Source organism: Spermophilus citellus (genome assembly GCF_964194105.1).
Source record: "Spermophilus citellus genome assembly, chromosome: 3".
NCBI lineage: Eukaryota > Metazoa > Chordata > Mammalia > Rodentia > Sciuridae > Spermophilus > Spermophilus citellus.
In genome coordinates this window covers 206,167,750-206,178,908 of record NC_138184.1, presented here as the reverse complement: position 1 = coordinate 206,178,908, position 11,159 = coordinate 206,167,750, and the positions used below count along the sequence as shown (strand labels likewise).

General features: G+C 32.9%; 1 protein-coding gene across 2 annotated transcripts in view; it reads right to left on the bottom strand.

The window, feature by feature from the left end:
• Positions 1–5,869: 5,869 nt before the first annotated feature.
• Positions 5,870–11,159, bottom strand: part of SLC25A40 (solute carrier family 25 member 40) — a 53,184-nt gene continuing 47,894 nt past the window's right edge. The window contains exons 11-12 of one of the 2 annotated variants that reach the window (XM_081287630.1): positions 8,480–8,560; positions 5,870–7,930 (exon numbers count right to left, since the gene is read on the bottom strand). In XM_081287630.1, the coding sequence (XP_081143756.1) occupies positions 7,818–7,930; positions 8,480–8,560 (194 nt within the window). In that variant the 3' untranslated portion in view covers positions 5,870–7,817. The remainder of the gene's footprint in view (positions 7,931–8,479; positions 8,561–11,159) is intronic. The other variant, XM_081287631.1, reaches the window with a different exon arrangement.

The following is an 11,159-nucleotide window of genomic DNA, read 5'->3' as shown; positions in this document are numbered from 1 at the left end:
AGTTCAAGGCCAGCCTCTGCAACTTAGCAAGATCTTGTCTCCAAAATTTTAAAAAGGGGAGAGGGTGCTGGGGATTTAGCTCAGTGGGTAAAGCACCCTGGGTTTCACTCCTCAATACCAAAAAATAAAAATAAAATAAATTATAAAATTGTGTTGGTCTACAGAATGCTGTTTTACAATTGCTAAGGATTACTAATGGTAACTGAAACTAAAAATAGTATATGAGGAAAGCAAGATATGTTTTATGAAGGAAGTTAAGGAATATGAGGATATGTTTTTGTTAAGGGAAAAAGAAAGTAAATTCTGTGCTAAAGTAAAATGATAGTTTGTTCCAAGATACAAAAAAGAGGTATAGGACAAACTAAAGGCTGGATAAATCCTGAAAGATTTGAGAGTTATAAAAGGGTATGGAAAGAAGTGGATCTTGTGGAAGCTTTATGTGTAATCAAGTTGATACACCAAAAGTGTACTTGTGGGAAATTCGAGTTTGATACCCTGCGGTTGAATACCCAGAGATTTCTTGGAACGTGGATCTTCTCTTCCTAGGAAATTATGAGCAGAGCAGTTTTTAAAGTAATCAGAATAGAGATAAAAGATTCTGATACTTCTTGTGTTTTATGCCTTTAAAAAAATTTTTTTTGTAGTTGGGCACGGTGTCACATGCCTGTAATCCTAGCAGCTCCAGAGGCTTTGGATCACAAGTTTTAGGCCAGCCTTAGCAACATAATGAGATCCTGTCTCAAAATAAGTAAATAAATAAAAAGAGCTGGGGATCTAACTCAGTGGTAAAGCACCCCTGAATTCAATCCTTGGTACCCCACACACATACACACCCATACACACACACACACACACGTTGTCAGTTTTGTTTCATAAATGATCTCATTTTAATATTAAAAACCTTTTGCTATATTTGGCAAACTTTCAAAAATCAAATTCTAAAATCAAGCATTTTTGGCTTAGGACTAGGTTTGGGATTTCCAGGGGACTCTTGCAAGTTCAGAAAAGATATAATAGACTTATTTGATTTAAATTATATCAAGAGCATAATCAAGCTGTGTATGGTAGCCCACTCTAATAGTCTCAATGGCTAGGGAGGCTGTGGCAGGAGGATTGCAAGTTCAAAGCCAACCTCAGCAACTTAGAGAAACCCTAAGCAACTTGGAGATGTAGCTCAGTGATTAAGCACCCCTGAGTTCAATTCCGGTTATAGAAAAAAAATCGTCAAATAAGAAGTAGTGATGGTTATCCTTGAGTTATGTTTGTATTAATATTTTCAATATATGTTCAAAAATTAGATTCTTAGAAATATGATATGTCTTGGTATAGTTATAATTCTAATGTTAGATTATAGTACACCATGGAATAACCAAATTTATTTGTTAATTGTGAACTGTTATTAGATCTTTAGCCATGACTGTTTTAAGTCTTGTCCAAAGTTAAATTATTTTGTCTTGGGGCTTAGAATGTGGCTCAGAGATAGAGTGCTTGCCCAGTATAAATGAAACCTACATCAATACATCAATAAAAATTCACAACCTTAATGAACTCTTGAGAATGCAGAACACACACACACACTTTTATAATGAGAGTCTAGGGCTACAGGAGAAAGATGCATAGGTTTTTCAGTTATGACTTCAAAAGGATAAAATCTGATTTCCTAAAGAAGTTGTCTCTGAATTATTCAGTATCAGTACTCGAAGAGGCCTATAAAGCTTCAGGAATATCTTTGAGCAAGAGGAGTCATCAGATACTCTGGATTAATTTCAAGAGGAAACATAAAGGTACTGTTATCTTCCTTGTGTTCCCATTATATATATAGTAAAACAATCTTTTTTAGTGACAAGGAGACTGATCTTCCACTTCACAGAACTCCTGATACAATTTTGTGGAAGAGGTCTCTAAAAATTCTTTATAATGCATTAGAAAGATCCTTTGAGTTCCTTCTTATGAATTCCTATGTAGCCAAAGTCAAAGAAATTAGGTGGGATCCATATTTCCCACTTATAAAAGACTAATGCACTTGAACGTTCCACCACTTTCTTCACCAAACTCAAGCATCATCCAACCAGTAAGAGAAGTTGCTGTGGTAATTTTGATCTTAGGAATATTGATGATTTTGATGATGCTACACCAAGCTGGTCAGATTCCTTATCCTTCAGACTATATTTAAGGTACATATTTATTGCATAGGTAGTGACCTACCAAGGCAAGAGTGGGCTTGCCACTATAGACAGCTGGCAAAAAGAAGGACAGTGCTTCCTAAGACATTATTACTCCCCTCTCTACACAAAAATCCAGACTCAACCAAATGAAGAAACAAAAGGAGCATTCTCAAGGCCAAGGCAGAGTTGGATTTCTTATTCCTACTGATGGAGTGTAAGTGAATGGATTTGAGCTGAAACCTTTCTGCCACCATTGGTCAAACAGGAGAAGACACTGCCAAAAGTTTTGCTGCCCAAGAACAGTCCCAGTTATGTAAATCAGTGGACTGAACCCTGCCAGCTTTATGCTTGTTCAAAAGATTGAAGTAGCTATGCATACCTTTGCAGAAGCAGCCACTTCCTAGAAAAATGTTGACTCCTGATGGTGGTTAGCTGGGTTCTCTTCCCCTTCCCATTAACCACCTCCTTTTGTCAATAATTGAGTTCAAAGAAATCTCCCCATCATTACCTATAGCTTTCTCTCTTTTGTGGGACATGATCCAGGAATAAGCCACCTAGGAGCATGGACACATTTTGAGCATAAAAGAGCTAATGGAACATGATTTTAAAAAATAATGCAAGTATTTATCAGTGATGCTTTCTCAAAAAGGCCTTAATGTAAAGGGGAGATGATAAAAGAAAAATTGTTAGCCATCCCAAATTTAATTACATGGCCTACAGAGTGATAAAAGGAAGAGATGAGGGAAGTTAATCAGGTAAAAAGCTTGTATTAGACTTTTTCTTATTCTTAAATGTATGTGGAAAACTTGACATAAATCTAGGCTGATCACCAGGGTCACAGCCCTGTTCAAATATAAACTCTCCATACTGTTAACAGCAGCCTATCCAAAAGGAACAATTACTTCTTATGGATGGCCCTTCTATCCCAAAGCTTCTCCTTTGTTTTATGCTGCCCCTCTTACCTATAGCCAATGTAGGTTAGGGTTAGAATTAATAACAAGGATGGCACCAGACCAAAGTCAAGGAAAAGAAAGTTGCTGGGTAGAGTGTAACTATTTTTTTGTGTAGATTGTGGTTCTGGCAGACTTGTGATAGTTATCAAGTGTGTGTGTATGAATCCTTTTTTCAAAACTGCCCAGCTTTTTTTTTTTTTTAATTGGTTGGTGTTGATACAAACTACTGATGAACCCAGCCTAATTCCATTTTAAGATTGGGAGCCATCTCATCTCAAAGTCATGAAAAGTTAATTTCTGTTTTACTATAAATTACTGTGATTTCTAAACTTGCTTGGAATGCCTGCCGGTGTCTTGAACTCACCCATGCCTGGTTTTCCCTGATCAGATAACAATCCTCTCTAAAACCTTAGTGGAGCCTCACAAATCCTGGCTCCCCCTGATCAGATAACAATCCTCTCTGAAACCTCATTGGCACCTCATAAATTCTGATGTTGGGATATAAATTTATTTCCTACCTTGAAATGTTAAGCCATGTAGGTCATTAATCTACTATCTACCTTTGTGTTATGCTTGTCAAAATCCTGTTATCTGTAAGTTCTCAAGACACCTGCCTTTGCAACTTTTTATGCTATAAAACCTTGTTCTTGGAGAGCTGGGGGTGCTGGTCTCTAGCCCGTGTTAGGAGAGACAGCCGCTGATCAACTGTCTTTGTGTACACAAATACAAGCTTACTTTAATTTGATTTAAAATTAGAGTTGGTGGTCTTTTCTTTGCATCAGGGTTCAACACTACTCCATTTTGATTCTAACAAAAATTTATAAATTCTAAAAAGGTAAATGCCAAATGCAGGCTAGTATTAATTATGGTTGCCAGAAACTTAAGAAGCAAACTAAGTCAGTTTTTATGTAAGTCATTTTTATTTTACATGCAAGTTTTCAAGTGGTTATGTATGTATCTTAAATTTACAACCTCCCACCCCAGGGCTTCACATATATTAGGCAAATATTCTACATCTAAACTATATCTCCAGTCCTTTTATTTTTTAAGTTTTATTTTGAAATACAATCTCATTAAGTTGCCCAGGCTAGCCTCAAACACAGTTCTCTTGCCTCAGCCTCCAGAGTCTTTGGGATTATAGGCATGTGCCACTATGCCTAGCCCAAACCTTTAAAATGTTTTTAAGTAGGTCCTTCATTATAAATCCAGTTATCTTTCCCAATTCCAACTGTTATACCGTGGCCAAAAAGTCTTCCCTGGTTTCTCATGGCCTTGTTCATCTTTTGACTTACAAAAGCTCTAACAACATTTCCAATCTGGTCTCCAACCAACATTCTCGTGTATTTACTTTTCTCAAGTCACATGAACTAAATTCCATTGTCTCACTGAGATTCTCACCTTCTTGAATGTCTAATTGGATTGCTTGTTAGTCCTACTTTTAGATTTCCCATAATCCCCTTTGGATACTTCTATCATAATTGTGAAACCTCCTGCAACCAGTGACAATTTCCAAAATGTCTCCTTCAGTGCTTTTTATACTGCTTACAACATAAAAGATCTCAGTAAAAGATGATATATTAAAAAATAAAGTTACCTTTTATTTAAAAACTTCATTTAGGAAGAAATTTTAAGAGTGTTAGTGATAAATTCAACCATATCCCTAAAATTTGTGCTCTAGAAAAAGGGAGGGAAAAATGTAAAGGAGTCATATGCATACCTAATTTTTTTTCTTTTCGATTATTATTTAATATTATTATTATTATTTTGTTGGGAGGTACTGAAGATTGAACCCATGATTTCATACAGGCTAGGCAAGTGCTCTACCATTGAGCTACATCTCCAGCTCTCTTAATTTTGAGACAAGGTTTCACTAAGTTGCCCAGTCTGGCCTTGAATATGTGATTCCCCCTGCCTCAGGCTCCTGAGTAGCTGGGATTATAGGTGTGTGCCACCATGCCTAACTACTCCCATATTTTGTTTTGTTTTGTTTTAAATCCAATATGTATTATGTTAAAAGTTGCAATACTTGAATATTCAAGACATTTCCTCTTAAAATTCTTACATTTAAGTACTTAAATATATGTTACAAAATTTAACAATAGTAATGGAATGAAAATTGTTTCCTTTATAAACATCACATTACCTAGAACACTACTGAATACCACATTAACAAATATTTCAATTCCTATAACATATGTATTGAAAAGCCTGAGAAGCCCATATTGCTGAGAGTTAAATATGTCTACTGATGTGATGTGAAATTTGAGGATATTCATCAATGCCAATAATAGTTTCATTATTTTATAAGAACTTTGGGAAAAAATTCAAAATTTAACATTTTAGCTATTCCCTGAATTCAATTTATTTAGGTACTCTTTCAGCACAAAAATGTGGTTGTATTAAGGCAGAATGCTGAAGCAACCTCTAATAAACTCATTTCGGATGCTAATATGTTTTAAAAATATTGTTTCTTTACCACTTAAGCCTAACGATTCAGTTTAGCCTTTTTATCCAGACACACTACATGTAATATGTGTTAGGAAAAACTACTAGGCAATTTATTTATTTTATTAATAAATAAGAATTTTCCTCAAATGCAGACCTAGGGGAAGGGAAGATTGAAACCTTTCTTGTTTTCACAGGTGCTATTAACTTGAAATATGAGACTGTTTTTTTTTTTTTTTTGAGACACAGTACTAAGTTTCCTGCCTTCTTCTACTAATAAATTATTAAAAAGAAACATAGCAAAACCAAAGTAAATTTAAATTTAATAATTTTAAATAGCAGTGTTCAAAATAAACTTTCATTTATATATAATAGAATTACATAATGATTGTATATTAAAACCACTTAGCTAGAAGCACAATGATAATTTTAAGTATGCATAAAATAACAAAATATAACAAAGTCTTGAGTATTTATGTTTATATCAAGTTTACGATAAGTCAACATAGGATTAAAAAAATAAAAAAGGTTATATTAAACCCTACATAGTTTATTTCTGGTGAAACATTTAAATGCTTTTCTACTATAATACAAAATATATTATTTCCCCTACCAACAAGAGAAAAGATCTGTCACCAAAATACATTACTTTCAGGGGGAAAATACTTCTCATTTTCATAAAACAATGTAATAAAGTGCTTTTTCTTATAGGATATAGATCCTGGGAAAGTTAAAAATATATTTTTAAAAATATAATTTCTTGTCCTGCTAGTATATCCTTCTACCACCCTATGCTGGGTATTAAACCCAGGGTTTCCTGCATACTAGGCAAGCACTCTACCACTGAGCTGCATTGCCAGCCCAATCATATCATTTTTCTATATCATTCCTACATACAGTTATAAACTAAATTAATCATGTACAATTTCTTGAATGAAAAGCTCATTTAATCTTGTGATAAATGTGAGATAGTATAAAATCAAGGGACTTTAAAAAAAAATACTTTATGACATTTATTATAGTATAGGTTGAGTATCCCTTATCCAAAATGCTTAGAAACAGAAGTATAATGGATTTCTGATTTTTTTTTCTTTTTGGATTTTGGGATATTTACATATACATAATGAGATTTCATAGGGCAGGAACCCAAGTCTAACTATAAAATTATTTAAGTTTCATTTGTACCTTATATACATAGCCTGGAGATAATTTTGTACAATATTTTAGTGTCCCTGCATTTTGTACACAATGTATCACATGAAGTCAGATGTAGAATTTTCCACTTGTGGTGTCATGTCAACACTCAAAAAATTTCAGATTTTTAGAGCACTGCAGATTTTTAGAGCACTGCAGATTTTGGATTTTCAGATTAGGGAAGCTCAACCTGTCATGATATCTATTTTGTTAGAAACAGTCAATAGAAATGAACTAAAGAACTCCTATCAATAATGATACTTGGATTACTCATTGGATAAAAACCAAAGGCTATTCTTGTGCCCAGACTACTTACTTAAGATTAGTCTAAATGCAATACTGTTTTCCACTGAAAACCCAAGTTTGAGTGAAATGAACATTTCCTACAATCAGTAAAAACTCCCCCTTTTACAAAAACAGTAGATAAGGTCTTTCATCATCCAAAATGGCAAGATCCACATCACACAAATGATTCATACAGATTAAATTGTCATTCCTTTAATTAGAGAAATCCTAATTCACATAAGACCCTAACAGAGTAACTTGGGTGCCAAACAATGCATTTGGATTTAAGAAATTAACAGGTAATATCTGGCGAATATGTTATTTAACAACTGCCTTCTATTATCTACTAAAATTTCTATGTACATGATTTATATGTGCACGAGATGAACTTTTTTCCTTCCATGCTACACATTATTTAGCACACAACTAAAACAATTCTGATGTATCTGACATACAATAAGATTAAGTTACACTGAAATGTATGTATATCAAATTCTCAGAAACTGCTTTTGATATTATGGAATAATTTTCAGTTTTCTTTATAATAATACTAAGTGGTTGTGATTTCTAAATTATCTTTTAAAAAATCTCCAAAAATAAGACAATTTTTATTTTAAAATTGGGATTATGACTTAAGAGGTACAATAGAAATATTCATTTAAATTATTGGAAAGAAAAACATAAAATCATTGTAACAGAATAACGTGAAAAAAAGTTCTTGCCCAAGAATCTCCACCTTATTTGGTTATTGTTGTTTCAAGTTGAAATGGCATCACTAGAATTGTTGCCTTTGAATATTTTGTTTCTGGAAAAAAGCCTTTCCAAATTCATATGTACTGATCATAATGGCACAAGCAGGAGCAATTTTAATTAAGCGAGGAATCAGGCCTGAAAAGAGAACAAGAAAAAGAACAAATTTTACCTTATTTTTTTAAAAAAATAACTTATTTGACTTCATTTTGATAATAACCAAAATAAATGAAGTGATATATCAAATTTTGTATCATAAATTGGTCAGACCATTCACTTCAAACTTCTTCATTTCAATTCTAGGTTATACAGAAATTAGTAAATATGTTTAACCTTTCATTTAACTTACAGCAATGATATTTAGGAGAAATTTTTTAAAATATAGAATGTTATCTGAAATTTCCTTCTTGAAGTTAATTTAATTATTATTAATTTTTTTGGGGGGGTACTGGGGATTGAACCCAGGGGTGCTTAACCACTGAGCTATATCCCCAGCCCTTTGGTGCTTTTTATTTTTAGATGAAGTCCTTCTAAGTTGCTCAGGGGCCCTGCTATATTGAGGCTGGCTTTGAACTTGCAATGCTCTTGCCTCAGTTTCTCAAGCTGCTGGAATTCTTTAATTTTTTTAAGATAACAGACTGAAACTCAATAATTTGGTTCAAGGATTTAGTAAAGCATTATTATTACCTGTAAATAATCCAGATAATCCATCTTTAGCAACAATATTTTTCATTATAAACCAGGTTGACATGTGGGAAGGCATAGAAACTAAATGTTAAAAGAAAGAAACAATGCTATCATAAATTACAATTTAATTAAATTTCTCATACTGATAATACAAATACAATGCTGTTTATTGCCTTTGGGAGCATATCATATATAAGAAGAACAGATCTGTTCACCTAAAGAACTAATTTCAGTCATATTTTTAATATTTGAATTCATTAAGAAGGAAAGGAAAAAGGTTCTAAGTCTTAAAAGTATATAGAACTGGATGCAATAAAGGAGAGGTACACAGAAAGCTTCTTTTGAATTGAAAAAGTTTGTTTCTTTAGTTTAATGGTATTATTCTTTATAGTTTCTCCCATGTCTTAAAATGTTGCATATGGGATTTTTAAGAAATGTATAAAAACTTTTCATGGGATATCTAATACCAAAGAAAATTCCAGAAAATAATTTGTTATTTCAATTTGCTTTCCCACAATTAAAAAACTTTTTTTCTTAAAAAGAAGTTCTGAGGAAAATAGATCATTTTCCCTAGTGGCATCCTGCTGTATTACAACCTTTCTAAGCAGATATTTTAGTCTTGAAATAAATTAGAACTGTCCTCTTTCCTCCAAAGAGCAGATGTTTAGCTAAGAGCACCGTTCAGTTATTTGCAACCACTGAAAACTGAAGAAAAAACTAATTTTTTAAAACTTAGCAAAAGTGTATGTCACTGAAATTCAAACAAAGCTTATGAATGGTAGATATATTGTACACAAACTTTGCTTACCTTCATTTTACACAGTGATTCTAAGCAGCAGGTTAGAGCCTGAAGATTACTAGATGCAATGAGGTTTTTAAAAAAGTCTAAGGAGTGTGTAAGCAGTGTGAATGCTGATAGGCTTAAGGTTTCAAAGTCTTGGTTTGAGACTAAGTGAATGACGGACGAATGATCTTTATCGCCTTCTCTAGTTTTTGAGAACTGCATTATAAACTGTACAACTCTTAGTCATTAAGAAAGAGTAAAGGATGGGCTGGGGTTGTGGCTCAGTGTTAAGAGTGCTTGCCCAGGGGCTGCAGTGTGGCTCAGCGGCAGAGTGCTCGCCTAGCACATGCGAGGCCCTGAGTTCGATCCTCAGCACCACATAGAAATAAATAAATAAAGGTATTGTGTCCAACAACAACTAAAAGATAATATTAAAAAGAGAGAGAGAGAGAGAGAGAGTGCTTTCTTGGCATGTGTCAAGCACTGGGTTTGATCCTCAGCACCACATAAAAATAAATAAAGGTACTGTATCCATCTACAACTAAAAAAATAAATAAATAAATAGACTATTTTTAAAAGAAAGAAAGAAAAAAAGAGTAAAGGCAAGTGCTGGGAAATGATATTGGCTAAATTATATTGTTACATTGTATATATGTACGAATATCTAACAACTTCCATCATTATGTACCACTACAGTGCACCAAAAAAAATATGGAAAAAAAAAGCAAGGAATGTACTATTAAGCAAGCCTGGGGGGTATAAAGGGAAATTTTTTACCAAGTTATCCTTCAGAAATAGAAACACACACACACACACTAAAAACAAGACCCAATAATATGCTGCTGTCAAGAAACTCACTTAATAAAAAAAAAAAAAAAAAAGAAGGAAATAGATATTCCAAGCAAATAATACTCAAAAGTGACCAGGTGTAGCTACACTCATATCTGACAAACTAGAATTTAAGACAGAATATCTGAAGAGACAAAGGTCACTGTTGTAAGATGATCCAGAGATCAATTTAACAAGATATAATAATTATAAAAAAATATGCATTAGTAACAGAGTATCCAATTTTACAAGACAAGATCAAAAGGGAGAAGCTCCAATACAATAAGAGTAGGAGACTTCACCCAACTTTCACAAACAGATCATCCATACCAAAAATAAATAGTTAGGCTATGCTATAGTTTAATTTAACTTAACAGATATTTATAAACATTTCATCCAAAAGCTGTAGAATACATTTTCTTTTCAATCAGCATATAGAACTTCCTCTAGAACAGACCACATATTAGACCACAAAACAAATCTTAACAAATTTTAAAAATGAAATCACATCCTATGTATTTTTCTGACTACAATGAAATTAAACTAGGAATCAATAATAAAAGAAACTTTAAAATTATACAAATACATGCGGACTAAATGAACAACCCACTTTTGAATAAAAAAATGGGTTCCTAAAGAAATCAAAAGGGCAATTTAAAAACTTGTTGAAAACAAATGAAAATGTAAGCAGAACACAAAGAAACTTACTGAATACAGTAAAAGCAGTATTAAGAGGGAATTTTATAGCAATAAATGCCTACCATGAAAAAGACAAAGATTTCAAAAAAACAACAATTTACATAAAGGATGTAAAAAAGAAAGAACAAACCAAACCCTAAATTAGAAAGAAAGAAATAATAAAAATCAGAGCACACAGGAAATAATATGAAGAATTAATAAATGAGATGGTATGGAGTTAAAAAGTTTCTGTACAGCAAGGGAAAAAGTTAAGAGCATAAAGAGAGAGCCTACATAATGGGAGAAAATCTTTGCCAGCTACTTTTCAACACAAGATTAATATCTAGAATATATAAAGAACTAAAAAAAAATCTATACCAAAACAACACA